Source organism: Lemur catta, chromosome 15 (genome assembly GCF_020740605.2).
Source record: "Lemur catta isolate mLemCat1 chromosome 15, mLemCat1.pri, whole genome shotgun sequence".
Classification (NCBI taxonomy): domain Eukaryota; kingdom Metazoa; phylum Chordata; class Mammalia; order Primates; family Lemuridae; genus Lemur; species Lemur catta.
The window spans coordinates 32,951,043-32,977,889 of NC_059142.1; the positions used below are offsets into that span (position 1 = coordinate 32,951,043).

The 26,847-nt window shown below is 40.7% G+C and overlaps 1 protein-coding gene across 1 annotated transcript in view; it reads left to right on the top strand.

Annotated features, from left to right (window-relative positions):
• The first annotated feature begins 392 nt into the window (after positions 1 to 392).
• The window catches only part of CA10 (carbonic anhydrase 10), a 470,926-nt gene continuing 444,471 nt past the window's right edge, over positions 393 to 26,847 (top strand). The window contains exon 1 of the mRNA XM_045569812.1: positions 393 to 810. Coding sequence (XP_045425768.1) covers positions 750 to 810 — 61 coding nt within the window. The 5' untranslated portion in view covers positions 393 to 749. The remainder of the gene's footprint in view (positions 811 to 26,847) is intronic.

The following is a 26,847-nucleotide window of genomic DNA, read 5'->3' on the forward strand; positions in this document are numbered from 1 at the left end:
GCCCCGGACGCGCGGCCCAAACCCGGCTCGGAGGCGGCAGGCTGCGCGCGGACTTGGGGAGCAGGGAGGGTCGGCGGAGGCTGCTGTCGGCTGGCGATTTCGGGCAATAATCCCTGCCTCTCTTTCTCTGTCTGTCTGCTGTGTCTGCTCCTCCCCCCGCCCCCCGGAAGCAGGAGAAGAAAGGCCCCAGAGCGGAGCGGCCACCCTCTGACCATGCCTCGGTGAGGGCGGCGGACTTCGAGGGCAACTTGTCGCGGACTGCCTGGGCTTAGCCAGCGAGCGAGGAGCGGCCGGGAGCCCGGAACTGCACGGCGCGGCCCGGCGGGGGGCTATCGTCTATGTCTTCTTGGGGCGCCAGGCGGATCGGGGTCTCGTTTTTCCAGGAAGAGCCCAGCGCTGGTGGCTTCAGGTGGCTGCCGCCGCCGCCGCCGCTGCTAGTGCGGTTTCCGCCGCCGGTGCGAGGAGCAGAGACGCGCGAGCGGGGAGACCTCCGAGGCAGCGAGGCATCGGACATGTGTCAGCACATCTGGGGCGCACATCCGTCGAGCCCGAGGGGAGATTTGCAGGAACAATTCAAACTGCGATATTGATCTTGGGGGTGACTGTCCCTGGCCGGCTGTCGGGTGAGAGTGCGAGTGTGCGCTCGCTCGGGAGTGTGTGCGCGTGTGTATGTGTGTGTGCCGTGTCGGGCTCCCCCTTTCCCCCCCTGTTTTCCCGTCGAGTGATGCACTTGGAATGAGAATCAGAGGATGGAAATAGTCTGGGAGGTGCTTTTTCTTCTTCAAGCCAATTTCATCGTCTGCATATCAGGTATGGGACGCGCTGGAGTCGCGGGCGGGTTTGGGTTATGTCGTGGTGTCTGGATCGTACAGGGTTTTATTGTGTGTAGACGTGCGGCGCGAGGGGGGGAGGTGGCAGAGACCCTTTCAGCTCTTAGGGTTTGCCGCCTTCAGAATCAAAACCCTTCTGAGCCCAAGGGTGTATGTGTGAGGGGTGTGCGTGTGCGTGTGCGTGTTGTGTGTGTGTGTGTGTGTGTGTCTAGTGGGAATTAGGATTTGTGTAGAGTCCTGAAAGGGGGCGGGGGGAGCGGTGAGAAAGAAGAAGCAGATGGGTGTTGATTTTCAACTGCTTTCCTGGATGAGAACTCTGGCGCCCAAACCCGAGCCTTGGCAACCCCCGCCCCCATCCTCTGGCTTTCAAAGTTCCCAAACTCGGTGGTTCCTGGCTGGCAAAATGGATGCAGGGCTGTGCTCTGGTATCTAGGCACTTTCAAGAGACTGCAGGAGGATGCGGGACTGGAGAGTGCCAGCAGGGACCAGAGAGATGCCCTCCATGCCTTCCCCAAACACATCAGGACTGATTGTGATGGCTTGAAACCTGCTGGCACACACCCCTCTACCCCCAAATAAAATGGGGGGGGGAACCTATCTGAAACAACACAGTGTCACAAATACCACTTTAGATCGTGGTGTTTCTTAATTCCCAAGGCAAGGATATGCTGGCTCAGACTCACTGATTTCAGGCAACTTGTGCTGATCTGTGGTTTTAGGAGCAAATGGGAACCCAGGATGTTGAGGTGAATGAGGGAGAGCTTGTGCATACCTGCGCCTGAGTGTGTGTAGGGAGAAATTCTGATTTTTGAGCAGTGTCTTTGTTGGTGCAGGGAATTGGGAACGCGAGGGCGCTGCGGGAGGGCGCTGCCAGGGAAAGCCCCAAGACCAGCCGTATTCCCCAGTTCAGTGGCTCCTCCCCTCAACAGCGCCCACCCACGTTTCCCTTCGCACCTGCCACTTAAACACCCAAGGCAAAGCCCATTTGTAGTGCTCCTTTCTGCCTGCATTCCCTCTGCAGAATTGGGGACTCAGCCAACTTCCCAGCAAGTCACCAGAAGAGGAAAGCAGGAACCTTGCCCCTGTGAGCAGACACATTTGAGCAGCATTGGGGTGGAGGGACTCTGTGTCTTGCCTCTTCCTTCAGCCCTGTCAATCCCTTCCCCCTAAACCAGACCTGACTCTGGATATTAAAAAGCCCTTGTTCTGCCCTCACCCTGGGCCCAGTTCCAAACACCACAATCCAGTTTCACTTTTCTTCTCATAGGGCAGGAATGGGAATCTGTTATCAGAAATCATTCTGTTTTGAGCTCAGCCACCCTGCTAAGAAATTTGCCTCTATAATATTTTAACGAGATATGTTGTATACCTGGCAGACAAGAAAAAGTGCCCCAGGGTCACGCCAACTCCTCTAGTGGGACCTCTTTTACTCCATCCTGCATCTAAGAGTAAAAATTCTTGGGTGACTTGTAAAGGTTTATATCACTCCTATGACCAGGGATGGACTGGGCCGTATCTCACAAGGCCACATTTTACATCTTTCTCTTTTGTATGTCTAGTTCAAACTCTCTCCCTTGTTTTAGGATATTTTGCCAGTTATAAAATAGCCTTTCCCTACTTCTCTCCAGCATCATAAATAATTTTCAAATCAGACAAACCATCTGAGTACCTTTAAGATTTGCAAAGGGTTAACATTGATTGAGACTCTGGACTTCCTCCAGCATCTTCTTAGTCCCCAGCCCTTACCCTGAATTTGGCCAGGAAATCACAGAGGGGAACAAGCTGAGAAAGGGTCTGTTCTCGGCCTCCAGAAGAGGCATTAGTGGGATACCTGTCACAGCTTTATTTGATCTGGTGTATCAGCAACTAAATTATTCAAATAGAAGCATTAGGAAGGGGTTATTTCCAACCCAGGCGGAGTGCGATGGAGTACATGGCCTTTCACATGTATTTACTAAATAATCATTATTGCTATGTAATGAGAGGATAAAAGTGTAAGCAAAATTGCTAGCTATTAGCTAAACACAGAAAACTAGGTTAGCGTTCCAAATGCCTAGTTAGTAACTGCATTAATTTGCACTTTATGAGGACATTTAGGCAGAGAGGCAACATTATGTACTCTATATTTCCACATGCATAAACTTAACTTTAAAAAGCCATTCTTTCTCATGGCCAAGGTGGACTCCTCCTCCTATAAGCAGAATTACTCGTTCAGTGATGCCCATGTATGTCAGGATTATTAGTAATATAATTGTGGCTCACAATTGCTACAGTTTGGGGGCCTCAGACTCCTTTCTTTCCCCATCTAACAGCCTTGGGATGTATAGGAATGCAATGCACTAAGGTTGAATAATTGTGGCTCAGGGAGACTTTGGTGGGTCTTTCATTTCTGTTTCTGTGATTTGCAGTTTTAATTTACTCACGACTGAGTTCTACCGAAAGGAACAGAACCCTGTGATCATATAACCTACTAAATCTTAAGTTTAAAAAAAATTAATAAGCAAAGCACCTCTTCACCATCATGGGATGAATTGCCCTAACCAGTAAATGGGTGCTAATTCTTACAGTTACCAGGCATCAATGATTGATGCATTGGTGGGGTTGGCTTTATTACTGAGGAATACCAGACTGGAGAAGGCTGGCAAAAGTCTGCAGCATAAACAGTTTGCAGAGGAAAATGTTGGTAGTAGCTTTGGCCTATGGAAGGTATATTGACTGAATTTCATTTGGAGACATTTGCTTTCAGGAACACACTGGTGCTTTGTAGCTTAGTATATTGTGAATCAAAGGTTCCAACTCCTCTCCACCCCACCTCCAGAATTAAAAGTATACCCAAGGAGTTTTCTCCCTGGGCCTATTTAAACACATTGCTTAAAGTACAGACACCTGGGCTTGCTATAGTTAGTTGATGACTCTGCACTAATAATTCGGTTGTGATGCAGCTGTTAGTAAATGGGATCTGTTTGGCCAGGCTTAGCTAGACGCTGGGTAAGTAGCATGCATGTCTTTTATTTGGGAGATCATATCTATTTTGGCTACTTAATGCAATGTAGCTAGGCTGAAGAGGGAATGCCATGATCTGGGAGTACTTCTGGTTTTACATTAAACTCAGATCTCACTTTACTAGCAATGTAAGGTAGCCAGGGTCTGTGAAGGGAAAAGAGAGAGACAGGAAGAGAGAGAGAGAGAAAAAACAGGACGATTTTTCTCTGTGCTGCAAGAACACCATTCCCTTCCTACAAAAGCAGCTCAGATCAGTGAGAATGTATGCTTAGCAGCATGAGGAGAAAATTCCCTGGTCAAAAGAGAGCTGCCTGATTTAATTTATACAAGGCTTGCTACTTCCCTCTTATGTAACTTTACTTCTTTGTCAGTTTATTCATGATACTAACAGTAACAATTTGAATTATGTGGTGCTTTCACATATTTTACATATATTGAATGTATTTTAACTAATCCATTCATAGAATTTGTGGGTTAATTTCATAGATGAGGCAACCAAAGCCCACAGAGGTTCAGCGTGGAGGATTCACACCCAAGTCTGACTGACTCAAAATTCAGTATATCATTTATGTTTTGGTTCAATATTCCTTTCAAATATTTTTACTCAATAATTTTTTTATTTTAATGTCTTCAATTGAAATAATAAATTGGGTTACATGGATGTAAATCTTAGAGAACTTGGAAGTGAAAGTTTAAGGTGATTACAGCTTAGAGCTAGAATTAAGGTAGCATTTGAGCTGCACCTGTCAATCAAACAGAGGAGACTATTACCCAAGTGCTCCTCTGCATTTAATGATCAACAGTCACTACACGCACGGGATATTTAGTGCATTCTTTTCTTAATCTGAAAATTAAAATGGTTTAACTTTAGTGTCTTTGTGTGTAGAAAGAGAATAATAGTGCGCATGTTTGTTATATGGATTAAATGAGATTGTATGTTCAGTGATTTTCACTTAGCAGTGTCTGACACATAGTAAGCACACAATCATATCATTACTTATTTCCTACAAATCTGACATTGTATAGGTTTGGTTGATGGTAGAGTAGAGCTTTTACCTCCTTCCAAGTCAACTGATTTAAAAACTAAAAGGAAATAATCTTTGGCAAGCACATTTTATAACACTGAGCATGATTTCCATTTTCAAGGAGGCCTTGGCTAAATAATTTTGAAATGTCTAATTTTTCTTCTCATATTGGTATGACACTGGTAGCACTTAGCTTTGGTGCATAGTCATAAGTGTAACCCACCTTATCTCTGTGAGCTTGGAATATTGAGGTGAAGCTTGGAAAGTTTAATAAATTACCTGGAAACCATGTAATGCTTATTACCCAGAGGATCAACAGAATTTTTCTCCTTCTGCTAATATGTTATAATTTGGTATTGACCCAATTTTAAGGTGCTTCCAAAATGGTAAACTGCATGGGCTTTCAATATGGCTTGATGTAGGACAACCCATCAAATAAAAAAGAGCCCCACCCAAAGACTACTCATCTAATTGTCTCATTAGCAATACAGTTTCTTTAAACCCAGTTTCCTACATGATGTCATATAGCCCAATCACTGCCACACAACTATCATAGATGAAACTCTAAGGATAGTCAAGAAAGTCTTCTGAGTTATATAAAATCCCAAGGGGAAAAAGAAATGTCAATGTGGAGAAACATTCCCCTGGGTGAGGAGAGGAGTTTGATTGCCATCCTAAGTCTGTAGCTAACATCTCAACTTGTCACTTTAATTAAGCATTCCATGTTTGGGCCTGGGGTTTAGGTCAGAAAAAATCCAGGTACCATAAATGTGTATAGTAGTGAGCCATTATGTAACAGAAAGAGTATGAAATCAGAAGACTCACCTTGCAATAGAACTCTGCCTTAATTACCTCTGACTTTGGGCAATTCTCTTAACCTCTCAGAGTCTCAGTTTCCTCATCTGTAAAATGAAAATTATGTTTGCTTTGCCTGTTTCAAAGAATTGTTGAGGGAAACATGACAGAGAAACCCTAATCATTTTTTATGTTAGGCAGATGTAAAGTATCTGTGTCTTAACTATACAATGGAGTGATCTATGCTTAAGATACAGCTATAAAAGCAAAATTGAGATACACACACATAGTCTAGAGTGATATAAAATAATATGAATGATGTTTAATCTTTGAGATATAATTATAAAACCAAAGTTGTAATGCCAAAATGTATTGTGGTATAAAACAATGAGAATAATGCCTGTTTAATAAGAGATATAAATTCTATAGAAGGGAGCAGTCCAGACATGAAATAAAAGGAGGATATTAGATTAATGTCGGAGGTTGGGATAAAAGAAACAGAAGGGGCCACATTATCAAAAGGGGAGGAATAGCAATGAGTAGCTATACAGAGAGAATTATCCCAACTGAAATAAAAGGTTCACTTTGGGAAATACTGGAAAATTGGGGTGAGACCACTTAGAGAGCTATTGAATTGAAAGAATATGGAATGTCCCAATATAGTTATTCTCTTTGTGATTTTTCTTTTTTGTTATAATTCTTTGCATTGATTCAATAGACTGAATGTGCTTAAAACTTGTTTGATATCCTAATGTTTCTTTGGATTTTAAATTTGTGGTGCATGTCTACAACTACTGCTGTACTATGTATACTTTGTAGCCTTTTTGGGATTGTTGACAGTTGAGTTGGGTTTTTTTTTGCAGGTGTGGGGGGTGATGCAGAGAGCTGAGGAGAGGTTCCAGCTTTCTCATCTGTAAAATGGAGATGAGAACCTCTCAGGGTTGTTAATACTTATCAGTTCACAAAGATAAGGTGGTTTATACTCATGACTATGCACCAAAGCTAAATGCTACCAGTGTCAATAGAAGAAGAAAAATTAAGACACATTTCAAAATTGTTTAGCCAAGGCTTCCTTGAAAATGGAAATCATGCTCAGGATAATTATAAAAATGTCAAAATACTATTTTTAAATGTCTAACAGGTTATCTGGAATACAGTAACCACTGGCCAAATTGTACATATCATCTGAGAGCAAGCATGGGCTTTGGAACTAATACCTGCCTACATGTGAACTCTAACTTTGACATTCACTCTCTGTGTGGTCTTGGGGAAGTAATTTAAGTCCTCTGAGCCTCAGCTTCCTCATCTGTAAAATGAGGACTAGGGAAAATGGACTTAAGTTCCTGCCATAGTAACGGGCATATAGTAGTCACTTAGTAAATGGAAGCAGCTCCCATAACATCATCATCATCATCATCATCATCATCAATAATAATTATTATTAACACTGTGGACCTGATCTATTAAATGCCAGCTCATTATTTAGTTGTTTAGTCATATGTTCAGTGAAAAAGTATTGACAGTGTACTGTATGCCAGGCACTGGAATCACAGTGAACAATACTTGGCCCTTAGCATTTGCAAGATAGTACATGTTATATGGCAGAGGTGTGTACAAAACGTGATGGGAATATAAATCAGGAGCAATTAACTGTTGTTGGTAGATGAAAGTGGGGAAGGGGAATGATTTATAGAGGAGAAAACATATGAACTAGGCCTGGAAGAATGCATGAGATTTCAAAAGAATAGGGGAGAAAAAAAGATATATCATGAGGCAAGAACAGTGTGTTCATCGAAAAAAACAAAATATCAGAAATACAGTAAAATGGGCATATGGAGTAGATGGGTTGGGATAAGTGACAGGAGACAGGGTTACAAAAATAACCAGGGGCCAACGTGAAGGAGCTTGCAAGCTAAGATAAGTAGTGTAGATCTTATCTTTAGTTATGAGTAGCTAGCTAAGAGGAAGCTAAGGAAAATGACATAATCAGGTTCATGTGCAAGTTAAGATACTTTTGTACTTTAATTGTAATAAGCAATAACTCAGAAACCCAACTCGTTGTCTTCTTTTCTTGTCAGCCTTTATTTTTGATCACAAAACCCATTAAAAAATATCCTGGCTTAATAGCTCAATTAGGAGATTATGGGACATTCTGAGTGACAGATTTAAAAAAAAAAAACAAACGGCCATTTTCCGATCTTTTGTGGCCCTGTTTTACCCTAATCTTTGAGATTTGGTATTTTCATGTTAAGCAAATGCAAATGTCTTCAATTTTGTGCTTGAATAATAATAATGATGTCTTTAGCATTAGATGAAGACTAAGAGAAATGAATCATCCATCCATTCATCATGTCATGAAGATTAATTGTGAGCCAAGCAATAGATTCACTATTTGACATGAAACAGACGCTTGAAGCACTATGAAGCATTTTGCAGAAGTTTTACCTCATAACAATCTGCACAACTCTTATTTCCAATAGATTGCATGTTTACTTGGGAGAATATACACATGGTCAACTACATGATATACCCATTTTATCCTCTCAATGCTCTAGTTACTACAGAGTGAGTGTAGAGATCTAAAATGAAATGGTTTCCTTTGTCCATTTAATCATTCAACATTTATTGAGGGTGCACTATACATCAGGAACTGGAGATCCAACAAGAATAAGTAAGACACTGACCTTTCCCTCGAAGAACTCATAATCTAGTAAGAGATTGATTTTTCAAATAGTAGTTATAACAGAATGTGATAAGTATTATAATAAAAAGAGATACAGAAAGTGTTGGTAATAAAAGGAGATACACAGAAGGGACATCTGATTCATCCTAGAGGTAGGAGGGGGAGAGGAAAGAGAATAAGTAGTGTTAGTTAGAGAATGCTTGGGCTGTGTCTCAAAGGATGCTAAAGAGTTGGCAGGGAAGATTTGGGCCGATTAACCAGGAGAAGTATGACGGGGAAGGGATGATCATAGGAAATAGTATTTACAAATGCATGTGATAAATTCAGGGGATGGTCAAGAGGTCAATATGGCGGCAACTAAAGAGTGGTGTGGGACTGATGAGGTTGAGATGGAAAGAATGTTTAGAATATATGATTTCAATAAGAGTAATGCCTTACATATAATAATGCCAGTAGTAAAAATCAGCCAGTGCCCCTCTGTACAGGAAAGCCATACTTTTAAGGCCCAAGAGGACATGCAGTTTGCATCCTTCTCTTTATTAGGAACAAACCAGTCAGGGTTAAAGCTGTTGGCTCTGGTCCAGCTGTGCTCCATGTGGTCCAAATCACTAGCCATTTTCCAGTGTTGTCTCTGATTCCAGGTGGCTTCTCAAAAGCTTTTGAGGTAACTCAGACATAGATTACAGAGTTTCTCTCTTTATATAGTTTATTGCTATGTATTTACAGCTTAGGGAAAAGATCCAGAACTCTATTGTCTGCTCCTGGATTTTGCCATGTGTCAATTATCATCTTATTCTCTTTAATTAGTGAATCTTTTCTGTAGTTGTTTTTCTTTTTGTAGTTTTCATTCTGTGTAACCTTAAACAGAACTTAAAAGAATTTCGAGCATTCAGGGGTTGGGGTAGGGGGCTTTGGGTGATGAGAAATGGTCTAGGATGACGTTTATAGCAAAGCCATATTTGCTCTTTATTAGCAAGATCGGGCTGGTAATGGGATTGCCAGTGTTTGGATTTGATTACATTTGCATTAAGGTGCCATCGGGATGGCAGTGGAAAGATCATCAGTAGTTACGAAGGAGACAGCCTACAAATGCCTTTGCTTCCCGATCTGGGAGACATGGTACTTTTGTCACAGCAAATGAAGAATTAATCTTTAACTTTGTCCAATATTTCATGCCCAGTGGCTGAAGGGGCTGGCAGTAGGAAATGAGGCCTGTGACTTTCAGGTGGGTTTTCCAGAGCCAAGTCTTGCTGGCTTTGCAGCACATTTGGCAGCAATGCCAGGGTTGGAATAAACACATTTACTGAAGGATATGAGTCAACATATTCCCTTTCCGCTCCCCCCTCTCCACTACACACACAGCTACCTTTTACCCTCAAGGAAAGCAATTCTGGTAGCCGTGCTTATTGATGAGCACAGATAGACCTTTCCTCCTCCGAGAGGTTGGAATAAGAATAAATACCTCATAGGATTCTTGAAGTGAACAAATAGGGTAACATATCGAGGAGGAATGGATTGTTTTTCCCTCAGTGTTTAATGTGTTTGTTTATTCCACAAATGCTAATGAATGCCTCCTATGAGACAGATACTGGGCCAGGCGTAAAATAACATGGAGCAAACTAAACAGCCATGATCTGTGGCCTTATAGAATGTGTATGCCGTGATGCACAGATATTGTGGGGTTTTCATTTCCCATTGCCCAACCCAGTGTCTGGCATTTAGAAGATACTCGATGATGAATGACTGAGTTAATACATAAGTGAATAACAAGGAATGACTTAGAGTGGCTTTCCATTCCTCACAGGGGTCTGGGGCACAAAATGTGAGACTAGGAGGGGGAAGAGATGAAGAAGATGTCTCTGTCAGCTGCTCTCTTGCCCCTACAGCACCTAGGGGTTTGAATGTGAAAAGAATCACAGAGGAAGGGAACCTTCCCAATGAGCAGCATATTTGCTAGCTTTCAATTTCCTTTTCAGGAACCATCCTTATTTGGGGCACTTACAGCTGTTTAAAATGTAATTCAGCTCCTTCGTGTCCTGTGACACCATACTCAAGACTTGAAGTGGGTAACTAAGGATCAGTGGATGCATTGCTGTTGCTTTCTCTGTGTCATCTCTGTTCCTATTAGAGGTGATTGCTTAGGACATGGTGTTTTCTTACTGGGTTCCAGCTTGGGAGAAGCCAACACTTCAGAAAGCTCACTGTTCTTTAGTTAATATTGAACTAGAGTGCTTTACGAGAATAGCCGACACCATGTTTAAGTCTCGATGCAGAGCAATACAGCAAATGCCTCTGGTCTCTTTGGTGTTTTCAGTCCTGTGTCAGAAACCATTACTTCTCCTCTGGCCTTTTGTAACAGAATTGTGGCTTAGCTGACTTGTTCTTGAGAAGAGTCAAGAGCCTAGGAATTGAGAGAAGAGTGTGGATTTGCTGTCTTTGGCTGGGAATTCTGCCTGTAAGGTTAATCTTTACTCCTGTAAGGAAATGGTCAGTGGATAATTTGCAGTTGTTTGCTTGTTATACTAATTACAGAAAAAAAAAAAATAAAGGGATGTTATGGGAAAAAAAGGCCTTACTGCTAACTTCTCAGTAGATGTTTAGAGATTATAGAAAGTGAGGCATCTGTGGGTATTAAATTTCTATCGTATGGCCTGGGTGTGAATAGAAGTATGTCACTTGCTGTCTAAATCTTCTTGTAATGCACCATAATGATACCAGCTCTAAGTTGCAGTGACTCAAACCTCTGTAAGATGGAATATAAAGTAGTGAAATCATTATTTTTTTATATCTGTAACAAGTTCCGTATTCCTGATTTTCCACCATGGTGAAGTTCTCTGTGGCCGTTTAGTTTGTTTTAGTGCTGTGTTGTAGTGGCTACATGAGAACTGAATACCATTTTAAGTTCGTGAGTTGGTGCAGCCTTTTTTTTTCCCTCCTGCTTTTAGAACTGCAGAAATTAGAGCGTGACTAAGCCAGGTAAAGTCTTGTAATGTGCCACATCAAAAGGTAAGATGTATTGAACAAATTAATGAATGAGAATTTTGTTTATGCATTGATTGTTTAGGCTAATCATGTATTCAAGTGAGATGCTCCTTCTTGATCAGCACTCCCTGCAAGACAGGGACTTGTATATGCAAAAGTAGTTTAATGTCACAAATACGAGTGATGCTGAGAATCAGAGTTTATTTTAATGCAAAATATAATACAAGAGTATCAAAGAAAATTAAAGAAAAAATGATTTTCCATAGACCAAATTTTTATTTACCAAATTTTACAATTATGACTTTTCCAACTTGTACCTTTTTTAAAACCTTTACATTATATCTTAAGTATTTCCCTACATTGCCTCCTTGTTGGGTCAGTTCAGGATATCCTGGACTCTGTAACAGAAAAATTCCACAATCTCAGTGACATAACACAATAGAAGCTTACTTCTTATTCACATTAATTGTCCAGTTGGTGTCTGTGTGTGTGTGTGTGTGTGTGTCTGTGTATGTGTGTGCGTGCCTTCGTGCACTCACGTGCCTGGTTGAGGGAAGAAATAAAAGAGAGAAAATCTTGTCTTTTATAGTGACTTGGGAGTCTCAAGGCTGATGCGGGCTCTGCTATCTCTAAGACATGCTTTCCAAAGTTGTCCTGGGCAACAGCATCAACAGATGGAGGAAAAAGTGTGGAGGAAGATCATGGGGGAGGCTTTTATGGGCCAAGAAGGAAAGCTGCGTGCATGATTTCTGGTCAGTCACATGGCCACATTTTCTTGCAAAGGAGTTTGGGAGTTGTAGGCAAGCCTTATGCCCATGAGCAAAAGGGAAAATGGCTTGGTGAACAATTAGCTAGTATCTGCCACTTTAATATTCATGATTTTCTTGTTGTATTTCCACAATAGTTTATTCACCTAAAATAGCATCATTTATATTTATCGTTCCTTCTGTTTTTGAGCACCTATGTTGTTTCTAGTTTATGACATTTTTTGGAATTTGTTTTCATGACTGTAAATACTTATTTTTATTGAATTATTTGTTTAAAATAATCCCAATATTGTGATTACTGGGTTAAACAGTATGAATTTTTTATGGATTTACTGTATTATATCCATAATATAATGGATATAGTTTATGCCTAAAATGTAGGCATACATAATGGATATAATATGGTGATAATTATACATAATGTATAATCTGTTTATAAGGCTCCAGAAGTACATTTTGATTCCTTGAGAGAGTAAGCAAGAATGTAGAATAGTGATTAAACTTTCAGAGATCTTTTCAACAATGACCCGCCCCAAAAGGTATTACACAAAAGCTAAATAGTTATGTGATGCAAGATGTTATTTTGCTTTACAAGTTATGTCAGAGACAGGAAACTGGTTGAGAATAAACAAATACCTTTTCTAGATCTAGAATTTTGAGACCTTTTAAGTATTGTTCCTAGAGCATATTTTTATAAATTATAGGGAAGAGAGAATCAGGTGGTTCACTGAAAAGATTATTAGGACTGAAGTTAGGACATGTTGTATTTGGTGTTATCTCTGTTGCATGGAGGAATTAATTTGACTGCTCTGGGTTCCAGTTTCTCCTTTTAGACAGGGACATTGGATGAAGTAATTTCTAGGTCCTGTTGCCACTTGGGAACTTTATGGTATTAAGAGACTTTCACAGAAAATTATCCAAGTTTGCTGTTGATGCTAAACTTCTCCAGTTTTTGAAATGTTGGGGCAACAAGATTGTAGTACAAGAACTTTCAAGACTGTGAGTGAACAGAGAAAAATGACAAATGATTTCCTAGATGGGCAAGCATAAGATAAGACATTATGAGAAAACAATCCAAATATTTGTAGAATTGATGACCTTGTAGCCCTCTAGGAAGACCCTGGGAAAGAGTGTAGAGGTCATCATTGACTGCTACATAAAAGTATTTATTGAAAACATTGTATATTAAGTCTTATTTAATCTCAACTCTGCTGTTACTCATTGGTGACCTTGGGAAGTTACTTAATATCCCTAACTAAGCCTCAGTATCCTCATTTATAAACTGCAGGTAATAACACCTATCTTTGGAGTTAAAGGAGATTGAAATTAAAAAAAAATGTAGCATGGTGCTTAGCACATAAAATACATTTGATACATGGTGGTTTTTGTCTTCGTTATGGCTGAAGCTAAAAGAACAAAAGACATGTTGAGCAAAATTAGGAAGGAATTTGGCAATATCGTGTAAAACATGGGATTAAATGAGCCAATGCATGTGAAAGTGTTTAGCACAATGTCTGCACATAGCACATAATCAGTTAAGGTTGGTTGAATTTGATTCACTAGGGGAAAGTAGGATGTTTGGGGAATATTTTAAAGGTAATAAGAAGGAAGACAATCATGCCTTTTCATAAAATGATTTGCAGAGATAATTTATTGGGTCTGGCTCACATTTTCCTTTAATAATTTTTTGAAAAATTTAGTACCCCATATTGTCATTTTATAACTGTGGTTTAAAATCATCCAGGCCTCTAATGTAGGTGTTAGGTCTCTAATAATCCAGTAAATATTAGGCTTTGACAGTAGTGGAATAAACAGAACCCTGATTCAGGAATTTGTTTGTTGTTTTTCCTGCTTAATACATTAGTAAATGTTGGGTCATTGGCCAGAGCAATAAAGAAGCAAGGTATCATGATTCAATCCATTTATAATAAAAGATATAATATTTACCCTGCATGTTTTGGAACTGCTCACTCATTTTTATTAGAATTTGGCTATTCTAGTTCCTTTTTATTGTTCAGTCCTGCCAGCTTCCCCAAGCACTAATTTGTGCACATTGTAACCTTAATCATGTTTTTTCAACCCATTTGCAACATGAACACATGGCTTTGATTTATGTTTCCTATTCAGTTGAGAGAAGGATTTTTTAAATGATAATTAAATGCTGAGCTATTCCTGGGATTGCAGCATCGTTCCTTTTCAAATATATCTGATCTGAGTATTTCACCAAAAGGCATAAAAGAAAAACCAGCAAGAAGTAGGAGAGATGATAAGTGCTGTACTGATGTTAAGTAAAGATAAGCAAACTGTGACCTGAGTATGTCGGTCTCTAGGGAGCCTGCTTTAGAGCTTTTCTGAGTGTTTGGTTTTGTGTGGGATTTTTTTTCCCCCAATCACGTTGGTAGAGGCTGGATTACAAGGGAGAATGCAGAGATTAATGGCCTGTTGTGACTAATCCACTAAACCCCTACTCCTGTTTCTCTTGCATTGATTGAACTGAGAGAAGCTACAGATAGACCCACACCAGATAGCCTGACATTATATCACAGTGATTTAATGAGACCAAATATCTTTAAGTACATGTGACCAAGAATCATGAAACTTTCATGGAACATAGTCACTTTTTGCATTCGGAGATTCTTTTATTAGTTGGTTATTAGATACCAAAGTGTTGTTTCGTAAGCTCCCTTTTTTTAAAGAGAACATTTTTGTACGTTTACATTTTAAAATTACAACACTAATATAACCAAATTTTAAATAATTTAGAAAAAAGAGAAAAGGAAACAAATCACCTCTAATCATATAACTGTAATACAGCTATTGTTAATACCCTGGCTTGTTTCCTTCTAGGCTTTTGTTTATACGAGCATTTTTACTTATTTGAAATTACATCACATTATTTGACAAAAAAATTCATGAGATAAATATATGGTTTGTGTGTATTAAAGCAAAGTATACCTAAAATGTAGGCAAAATAATGTGAAAATAATTATATATAGAGATAGGTATGACATTGATAAAAATCACAATTTTATGCTAAATCAGTGAGCTCAAATTAGATAAAATTTGGACAAATTCTTATATCTTTTAAATTTAGAATTCTTTCATTATTAATCCAGTGCTATTAAAAAATAATTAGTAGGAAGGATAAAAAGTTGAGAGATGTAATCGTAACATTGGGGTTTTTTGAGTAGGAGAAACACTGAGAGAAATAATTTAGAAATGAGGTTTTAAAAATGTTTTATTTAACTATTAAAATGAAGAAATATGTTTAAATGTACTAATAAGCCATATAGCTTGCACTGAAAATGATTAAGAGCCAGGTTTAAATCCATAAGTTGCCTCTTACGTGCTGGTTGGCTTTGTGTAAATTAACTACTTCTGCATCTCAGTCTTCTAATCTGTAAAATGGGGATACATAACACCTGCAGTGATTTTTTTTAATGTGTTAAATTACATATGAAAGTAAAGCACTTAGTATATTATTATCAGGCAGTTAATAATGGCTTAATAAATGTGACTCATGAGTAGCATCACATTTATTATATATGAGATGCAACTAGCACAGCTTGCTTGTAAAGGAATATTCTTTGAGTTCCAGCTTTGTAGGAAATATTTTACCAGAAGCTCAGAAACCTTCAGTTCCTCCCAGTGACTGTAAAAAAAAAAAAAGAGTTCGTATTGTTGAGAGTGATGTCTAAAAGTCTTCCATGATATGCCACGAACTGAGCTTCCAACTTTGCTCCAATTTGCAAACTTGCTGTTTTACAAAGACACCTTGTACACACTTACCTGTGCCTTTGCTCCTGCTGTTTTCCCACCTTACTTTGACCCTCCTGAACCCTGTGTGGCTCACACTCACACGTTTAGCAGAGATTAATGGCCCGTTGTGACTAATCCACTAAACCCCTATTCCTGTTTAGCCAGAAGCTCCTTCTCTGTGAATGCTGTTGTGATCAGTCCAACCAGTAGGTCTCTCACCCCTACACCCCATTGGCTCCTACTGTCTCCAGTACTGCGGATCCACTAGCCTGTCTTTCTTTTTTTATTATTTTTATTTTTTTTTTTTTTTCAGAATATTATGGGGGTACAAACGTTCAGGTTACATATATTGCCTTTGCCCCACCGGAGTCAGAGCTACAAGTGTGCCCATCCCCCAGACAGCAAGCACCACACCCATGAGGTGTGAATATACCCTTCCCCTCCTCCCCTCCTCCCACCTCTCTTTCTACTTTGATCAAATGGAAATTCACCATGGCCAGGGGGCATCTAGTCACCTAGTGTCTCCCCTCCCCACTCTCAGTACAACACGCTCAGAGGTTGGGTTTTACTCCCCAGTTTGTAATGGTAAGTTTTATCACATCCTCACAAGTAGTATCTGCTGATTTAAGTTTTATTTCCTCTTCCTTGATCCACCTAGTTCCTTCTAGATAGAAACTAGCTCAGACCAAGGCTTAGCAAAAAACAGCCTGTGGGACAAATGCAGCCCACTGCCTGATTTTGTAAACAAAGTTGTATTGGAACCCAATCATGCTCCTTCACTGATATATTGTCTCAGCCTTCTTTTACAACACCACAGCAGTTTGGGGTAGTTAAGACAGAGACCATATTGCCTGCAAAGCCTAAAATATTTGCGTATTGGTTTTTTACAGAAAAACTTTGTAACAAACAATGGATTTAAATACTCTCAACAGGTATAAGAATAAACTGGATGTCTGGATAATTATTTTTTTTTTAGTAAAGGATTGGTTGAATTTTAGAAGAAATATTCAAATTTTAAAAAGCCTTGAAGCTGTAGGAACCTCAGAACTATCTTGACTTTTATGGATACCTTCTTGGCAGTTTTTCTGCCACCCCAAAGTGATTCCTTAAGCACCTTCCACTGTCAAAAACCAAAAAGAGGAAATCTCAGTTTGTGCTGGTTTGGATTTACAATGCTCCCTTTGCTGTCAGAGGAGCTTGCAGTAGCTCTGGCCCTATCCAGCCATACATTCTAGGGGAAAGCCACCACCCCTAGGGGTGGCTTCTGCTGGGAATGGCAGCTTGGCAGGGAAGGAGCAGGCTTTCTGAGAGTGCTGTTCTGCTGCCAGCTCTTTGAGAAAATATCCCTTCTCTTTGGGGAATGAAGGTCAGACTGTATTCAGAAATAAGAACCTCACCTGGAGAACAAGCAATTTTAGGAATGACAACCTGAAAAATCAAACCTTTCCCCCTGATGATTGAGACAGGCCAGACTCACAACCCAGGCCATGATCAGCTTCTGTGCCTGGAGAGAGCATTTTCTTTTTTATTTATTTTTATTTTTTTGAGACAGAGTCTCACTCTGTTGCCCGGGCTAGAGTGAGTGCCGTGGCGTCAGCCTAGCTCACAGCAACCTCAAACTCCCGGGCTTAAGCGATCCTCCTGCCTCAGCCTCCCGAGTAGCTGGGACTACAAGCAGGCGCCACCATGCCTGGCTAATTTTTTCTATATATATTTTTAGTTGTCCATATAATTTCTTTCTATTTTAGTAGAGACGGGGTCTTGCTCTTGCTGAGGCTGGTCTCGAACTCCTGACCTCGAGCAATCCTCCCGCCTCGGCCTCCCAGAGTGCTAGGATTACAGGCGTGAGCCACCTCACCCGGCCTTGGAGAGAGCATTTTCTCCCAAATAACAAGCCGAATAGGCTTTCCAGAGATCTGAGAGATGATTTTTGTCCTCCCTGCACAGATGGGGAAATTGAAGTCAAGAAGCAGCGGCTTAGGCTAGCCCCTGAGGGAATGGGTTCTGGCAAGGACCCTGCAGGACTCAAAGGTGCTAGATCCCCAGCCCTTTAGACATGGCATTTGCACTAAGTCCCCAGAGCAGATTTCATCGTGCTGCCTACCAAAGCCTCTTTCCAACTCTGGAGCAGGGGCTGACAAAGAAGGGCCAGTGGGCCAAATCCATCCTACTGCCTGTTCTTGTAAGACCTGGAAGATAAGAACAGTTTTTACATTTTCAGATGGTTAGGGAAAAAAAAAATTAAAAGAAGAAATATATTTCGTGGCCCACAAAAAATTATATGAAACCAAATTTGGGTCCATAAATAATGTATAATTAGAACACAGCCGGACCCATTCATTTGTGTATTGTCCATTATCTATGGCTACTTTCACACTGCAATGGCAGAGTCAAGTACTTATCACAGAGTCTCTAGCCGGCAAAGCATGAATCATTTACTGTCGGGCCCTTCCAACAGAGAAAGGTTTGCTAACCCCTGCTGTAGACCGTGCATAATATATAATCATTAAAATCAATTTTGTTGAAGTATAATATACAAAAAATAAAATGGACCCATTTTCAATCTACTGTTTGATGAGTTTTGGGGAAAAATTCCAGTCCTGTCACTGCCACCATGATCAAGATATAGAACATTTCCATCACTCCCCAGATTTCCCTGTGTCCCTTCGTAGTCCATCCCTCTCCCATCCTTGAATGCAGGCAGCTAGGGATCTGATCTCTGTCACTAGCAACAGCTACTGAATGTTTATTTAGAGAGCATTTCAGATCACTAATGACCATGTTGATACAAGATGAGACAGAGGGTGTGGGAAAGCATGAAGCTGATTTTATTCTTTCATTTGATAATTCCTTAATTCATTCCAAACACCCACTCAAACGGCCACTTCACTGTTCATGATATTAGAAACTAACGGGCACTGTGCAAAGTGTTCTCCATTTATTATCTCATTTTATATTTTTATCCTATGAGGGAGTTCTTCTGTATCTCCCATTTTATTGAAAGGAGACAGAGGCACCTGGGTAACTTACTGAAAAGCACACACCTTGCTAAGAAGCAAGTTATTGTAAGATCTGAACTCTGGTCTGTCTGAATCCAGACTCTGAACTCACTCACCATACCACATACTGATCCAATCTTTATTACAACTCTACGTGGGGGTACAATGTCAACATTTTACAGAAGAGGAAGCTCAGAGAGGTAAAGTAACTGGTCCAAGTCACCTAGCTACTAACTGCCAACATTAGGATTTGAACCAAATCACTCCAAACTACAAGCAGAAAACACAGAATGGGGAGGGATTGAAATATATTATTATTTTTTTTTTTTTAAATAGCCCTGTCTTACAAATGGTTGAACTAAGAGCCGTGAGTGAGCAAGTTCTAGATAATGCAGAGGTGAGTGTGGCAGTAGGCAAACAGCAATCTTAAGCCATATGTACTTTTGCTTTCTGTACTAATGGATATTCTAAGACTATTTAATTAAATATAAACAACTAATGGCTGTAAAGTGCTTTGAAAATCACTGAGGTTGTACTCCCATGCTGACCAGCATCAGTAATCAAAATCTCTCTTCCTGTCCCTTCAGAAACGGCATTATTGTCTGCATTGGTTTGTTTAGATTGAGAAGGGGATGAAAATTAAAGTTGCCAAAGAATGCCTCATGGAGTTTTCTCTTTCTCCCCTCCCCCAGCACCTACTATTACAAAGGGTAGAGCAGTTTACCAGCCCCTAGTTTGAATGATTGCATTGCGCTTCTTCAGAGCCTTTGAATATGTACTAGGCACCTAAATAGTGCCACACATTGTTGTTTGTTGTTCCTATTTTCTGGGAGCATTCCAGCAGCCTCCCTGCAGGCCCTTCTTACAACCCCAGTGCAGAAGGCTTTGTCCATTGGAGCCCTTAGTTGGAAATAACGAGACCTTTTCCAGGCCAATATAAGCAGAAAAGAAATTCATTAAAGCATTTGAGGTGTTCACAGAATCTAAGGGTGGACCAAAGAATAGGAATTGGAAACTCTCCTTAAAGAATATGCTATGGTACTGCTCTAGAGAAGACTCCTGCTCCTGCCGCTGCTGGGCAGAAACATCCAGATCCCAGCCCTCATGTGGAGTGGACACTGTACCCCACTGGCATCCAGAAAGCGGGGCACCTCTGCTGCCAACTTCACCAGGAAATGGATTCCATATCAGACCTCCTTCCTTGTGTTATTCACTTCAGGTCTAAAGTCTCAGGCATCTGAATGGCCAAGTTGGGTCACATACTTGTGTCCTGTTAAAAGTAAAGTTCAGGATTCTACTTGGGTGGGAATTGAACATAAAAGGCAGTAAATACTCCAAATATAGTGGGTTGGCTTAATAGACCAGAGATGGTCCACATCCTGATCCCAGGAACTTGCGACTATGTTAATCTCACATGGTAAAAGGGATTTTGCAGAGGTGATTAAGTGAAGGATCTTGAGATGGGGAGATTATCCTAGATGATCCGGGTGGACCAAATGTAATCACAGGGTCCTTATAAGAAGGAAGCAGCACGATCAGTCAGAAAAAGGAGATGTGAGGACAGAAGCTGAGGTTGGATTGATGTGCTTTGAACGCAAAGGAAGAGCGTTATGAGCTAAACAACGTAAAAGGTCACTAGTAGCTGTAAAAGGCAAGAAAACAGATTCTTCCCTAGAACCTCCAGGAAGAATACAGACCTGCTGACACCTTGATTTTAGCCCCCTAAGACTCGTTTCAGACTTCTGAGCTCCAGAATTGTAAGATAATAAATTTGTATTATTTTAAGCCACTAAATTTGTAGTAATTTGTTATAGCAGCAAAAGGAAACCAATATACATAGGACAGGTATTAAAATGTGATGGGAATCCAGAGAGCATGACCAATGCCCAGCATGGCAACAGTGAAGGAAAGCCAGAAAAATTGTTTCCCATGTCCGGTTTATAGGGGTGCATCTCTCCACCCTTTGTAGAACTCTAATAGAGTTCTACAGATGGGGTGTGTGAATAAGCGAAGTAAAATCACTTGTGATTATTCAGTTTATTCACCCACTTTATTCATTCCATGTTTTATTCAACAAATGTTCTATTCGTTAAATAAATATTTACTGGAGCTGGGTGCCAAGCACTGTGAAAGATATCATAGTTATACAAAGGAGAGTTAGACTTAAAGCTAACAGTCAAGAAGTTCAGGGACACCAGCTTTAGATGTAACTTATTATCCATTGTCTCTACATATCGAATCCCACCCAAAATTCATATTAAGTTTGTTTTCAACAGTGGAAGTTAGGATTTCCAGGTGATTCCAGAAGAGGAACCCCAACAATTTATGAATAAAGGCATTATACCAGAATGAATGTTTGTAAAACATTGACTATCTATTATAACAATAGTCAGTATTTCTTGAGTGCTTCCTGTGTGTTAACGATAATGCTGAGTATTTTATATGATGTATCTCCTTTAGTTGTCATATCAGCCCTAGGAGGAATGCACAGTTATTCTGCCCATTTTATAGATGAGGAAACTGATGCCTAGGACATATGACCAAATTCTCCCTGTTGGGCCACACATAGAGCTGGGATTTGAACCTCAGGTCATCTGGCTCCTGGGGCCACACACTTTACCACCTTGCCTGCCTGTGTGCCAAGCAGTCCCAAGGGATTAGGGACTCACATGTCTTTGAGAAAAAAAAAGTCCCACATAAGTGAACTTCAAGTTTTAGTAGATAACACGAGCTATGGAAATACAAATGAGGAAACATGTAACTTTCAAAGGTGACTGATTTTTTTAAAAGGGGAAAACCCTCATTTGGATATTAATTTCCAGTTCATTTGGCAAAAGATCATATTGTTGCACAACCGAGGTAGGAGCAACCCTAGTGTTGCTTTCACTAGTCTAATTACAAAGTTCATTCTCCTAGATTATTTCTATTTTAAAATCATATTTCATAAAGAAAAGGCATGGATTGTACTCCTTCCCTGCATCCATAACAGGGTGATTGCTTTGGCCAGTGGTATTGTTGGGGTTAATACTCCCTGCAGCCTCTTGCCAGAAATCGGAAGGATCAGAAAGAGGAACAGAGGCAGCCTCCAGGTCCCTCTTCCTAGTTCGGTGCTTCCCCTCTGCAATCAAACATCCACACAGAAAAAGCCAAAACTGGCTGAACTGTGAGCAAGACACACAGATATCACTTATCACGCCTAGCCTGAATAGTTAGGGGATGTACAATTTCTTGACCACGGTGCCAAGGGCCATGTCTTACACAAAAGGCGCCCAAGCGTTCTGCTCCTCGGGTTCTGGGAGCTGCTGTTTGCTGAATTACCTCTCAGCAGTCCTGTTGACAGATGGTGTAACTTGCTCATTAAATCAGGATCCTCCCCATTCTGAGGGCCCCAGGCATGTTAGGAGACAGACTTGGTGTTTTCTAATGCTAATGGTCTGCAGCGCAAGAGCATGAAGATAAATATTCTACTTCATTGTGCATCCACTAACTTAAGCCTTACTGGGTCTGTTCTCTTCGTGTTGACAGAATGCATTTAGAAAAGTGAAATGAAGTGCTTTTAGGTACCCAGCTCCTCCATCCGTCAAGCCTGGTCATTTTCTCTGAGGCCTGTCTTCACACAGTGTTTTATATCAGCGGCATGCAATATCCTGAACCCAAAAGAGACCTTTCCGGGCTTAACTTTGGTTTTGCTGCAGTGTTGTGCAAGGCTTGTTTCTTTGGGGAGTGGTTGGAGGGAAAGACAGCAGCCTATGCAGAGAGGGGGCCTGATACAAGCCAGTGTGGCTCCAGCATGGTAACAAGCATGATTGTAGAATAACCGTGTTCAACGAGTTGCATTTTATGCTAAGGGCAATGATAGGGGCCTCAGTTTGGGGATTTCACATCATCATGTTTGCATTTTAAGAAGACCCCTCTGACCGCAGAGTGGAGAATTGACTGGGAGTGTGGAGCAGAGAGGGACACAGGGGACATTGAGAGGGACAGTCTGAGGGCTCTGGTGGCAGTCTGGGTTAGAAATGGAAGTAATCTGATGAAGGTGTGGCATATTTAGAGAGCAAGGGCCAGGGTCAGGAGCTGTTCAGGTGCAGAGTAACAGAGTCTGATGAATTGTATGTGGTGGGGGTGAAGGAGGATCGTGGGTCAGAAAGAAGCCCAAGGCTCTGGCTCATGAACTGGGTGAAGGGTAGTGGCATTCTCAGACAGGGGGCACAGTGGAACAGGAAGCTGTCACGCGTAGCATGCACTCTGCATTGAGTCACGAGGAGGATTATTAATATAAGACACCTTGAAGGGGAAAGGCAGATGTGGCATTGGGAGAGGAAAGAGAAAAAGAAATAATAACAGAAGAAAGAGAAGACAGCCCTCGCTCCCAGATTGTGTACCAAGACATAAGCACAGACAAACCTACCATTAATACCTTTTTAAACTAATATTGGCAACACTACTGTTACTAGCTGCCATTTGTTGTTTAGTCTATGTCTAAACCTTACAATAGCCTTCAATTCTTACAAAAACCATGTAGATAGGTATCATTTATCTTGACTATGGAGCTGAACAGACTGAGTCTCAGCTATATTAAATAATTTAGCTAATGTTAGAAAACTTGACAGTAGACAAGCTAAGACTCAAACTCAAGTTTGTCTAGCTCTAAAGAATATACTCATATCTCCTATGGAAAATTAATACCCTCCAAGGGACAAATAGATGGGTGTAACATTAGAATGATGTAAATTAAGGATAAAATACTGAGTAACAAAGAAGCTAATGGGAGGTTATTTTAGGAACATTTCTTAGAGAAGTTGAGGTCTGTTGGTTTTGAATGAGGCTATATATGCCAAATCTTTGAGTGTAAGCACATGAGTTTGAAGTAGGGGGCAAATAAATGAGATTAATAACATGTAGAGTGAAGAGGACACTGGGGTGATGTCATTGGAGGTAGGTCTTTGAAACATCATTCTGTTTTACACTTTGATTATGCTACTTTGCCAGTGAGACAAAGCTGAAGGATTTTCCTTCCTTCTCTCCCTTTCTTCCTTCTTCCTTCCTTCCTCCCTCCCTCCCTTCCTTCCTTCCTTCCTTCCTTCCTTCCTTCCTTCCTTCCTTCCTTCCTTCCTTCCTTCCTTCCTTCCCTCCTTTATTCATTCTTTTATCTGTTATTCATTCAATGATCACAAATTGAGCATCTATCATGTGCCAGGAACTGTACTATAAGTCCTGGAGATATAAAGAGGAACACCCTCAAGGAAATGGTGGGTGGCTATTGTACATGGACTGTACAATTCATTGCATTATATTTGTGTCTAATGAAAACTGAGACCAGAATAGGGTGTGACTTTGTCTAAGGGGGTGAACTTTGAGTTAGGGTTACAAACAAGTAGATATTTGTCAAATGGGTACAGGAGTTGGAAGAATGGAAAATAGTGTGCAAATGACCAGTTGAGCAGTTTCTGATATGTGACAGATTTTTTTCCCCCCTCATTACTATCTTTTGCTTTTCTCTTCCAAAATCCCAAAGCCTCTTGTATTGTCTCCTATTTTCTGCTTCCTTCCACCTCTTTGCTGACTTTCTGGATTAAGCTCTTCATTATGGATCTCTGACAGTTCCTCTCCTGCTTTGCTAACCACTTTAAAAAACAGGCATTTAAAAGCCTTCTGTGGATCTCCTGCTATGTTATGGCTCTCCTGCTGTGCGAATCTACTGCTCCCTGCCCAGAGGACGGGTGCCCCTCCACTGGGCCCTGGAGGCTCCAAGGCTTGCCTTAGAGGTTTGCTCCATGAGCTGTGCTGATGACAGCTTGGCCTCAGTTCCCTGGGGCTAGTCACCCGCCGTGTGTGCCTGCCTTCAGCAAAGGGCAGGGCACCAGATTGCTTGCTCACCAACAGGGTGAGGCCCCAGCAGGGCAGGGCAGTGAGGCAGCCCCATGCAACGTGGACCAGCTCCAGGCTGACTCCCTGCTTTTCCTTTCCTTCGGTGTCATATGGTCCTTACCTGCATGCTCAGCTTGTTTATGGTGCTCCTGGCTACTCCTCAGCTGATTTAAACCACCCCACCCCATATATTGGGCCCTGCTCCAAGGCACCCTTACTGCTCTCTCACTGTGATCCTTTGTCTCAGTTGAGCCATGGGATTTTGCCTGTGTCTGGAACCAAGTCCTGGTTGGTGCCCCAGTCCTAAGGAGGGCCCTCTCTCTCAGTACCTAGTGTGTGCATTTCTGTTGTAGTAACCCATACAGGAACCTTGGAATCTCTAGATGAGGGCCCAGTGTCATTCCTCAGTTTACTTCTGCGACCCATGGGCTAACCTCACTGAAACTGAGTGGACTCATATAGCCAGAGCGCTAGAAAAAGATGCTGAATTCTGAATACCTGCTGTGCCGTCATTCCCTGTTGCTATGTTCCACATATAAGTCATGAATCCAGATATCAGATATTGTTCTTCATTCTACTTATTATGAACAATATAGCAGTTAATGCATGTAGTGCACTTACTCTGCTGGTTACTGTGCTAAGTGCTTTAGAAAAACTGGCTCACGTAGCCTCCTAAGATTTCCATGAGAAAGGCACTCCATGGCACTAGGGTTCCAGTTCAGGCAGCCTTCCATCCAAGTCTGCTTCTTAGCCGCCATGAACTTTACTGTCCACTTCATCTGGACCATGTCCTCTTGTTCTGATGCTCAGTGTCTTTCCAGCTTAACCAACTTTTTTGCAGCATCTTTCTCTGAGTCTGCCTCTCCAATGTTTTCACAGCTCTTATGTGTATTTGCTGTGTACAACATGATGCTTTGATATATGTATACACTATGGAATAGCTAAATCTAATTAACATATCCACTGCCTCACATACTTATCATTTTTTTTTGGTGAGAACACTTAAAATCTACTTTCTTAGCAATTTTCAAGTATGCAATATATTTTTATTAACTGTAGTCACTATGATGTGCAATAGATATCTTGAACTTATTCCTCTGGTCTACCTGAAATTTTATGTCCTTTGACCAACATCTCCCCAATCCCCCACCATTCAGTTTCTGTAACCACCATTCTATTCTCTGCTTCTATGAATTCAACTTTTTTAGGTTCTACAAATAAGTGAGATTGTGTGATATTTATTTTTCTGTGCCACTTATTTCACTTAACATAATATCCTTCAGGTTCATTAATATTATTACAAATGACAGAATTTCCTTCTTTTTTAAGGCTAGATAGTATTCTATTGTGTATACAAACCACATTTTCTTTATCCATTCATCCGTTGATGGGCACTTAGGTTGATTCCATATTTTAGCTACTGTGACGAGTGCTTCAATGAACATGGGAATGCAGATATTTCTTCAACATACTGATTCCATACATTATCCTTTGGATATATACCCAGAAGTAGGATTGCTGGATCATATGGTAATTCTATCTTTAATTTTTTGTGAAGCCCCCATACTGTATTCCTTAGTAGCTATACTAATTTACAATGTCACCAACAGTGCACAAGGATTCCTTTTCTTCAAATTCTTGCTAACAACTGGTTATCTTTTGTCTTTTTGATAATAGGCATTATAACAGATGTAAGGTGATATCTCATTTTGGTTTTAATTTTCATTTCTCTGATTATATCCTTACTGATATTCAGCATTTTTTTTCATATACCTGTTGGCCATTTGTATGCTGTCTTTAAAAATATCTCTTCAGGTCCTTTGGCCATTTTTCAATTGGGTTACTTACTTTCTTACTATTGAGTTGTTTGAATCTTTTATATATTTTGGATATTAATCTCATACAAAATGTATAGCTTAAAAATATTTTCTCCCGTTCCATAGATTTTCTCCTCACTTTGTTGATTGTTTGCTTTGCTGTACAGAACTGTGGGCAAATCTTGTTCCAGTCTAGCCCCTTCCCCATGCCAAAGCCTATGTGAAGTAATTGGACCATGTGCAGTTGAGTCTTGAGATGATTGCAAAGTGGATTTAAGGGCACTGAAAAGACCAGTAGTGTCACATTGTATATCAAGAA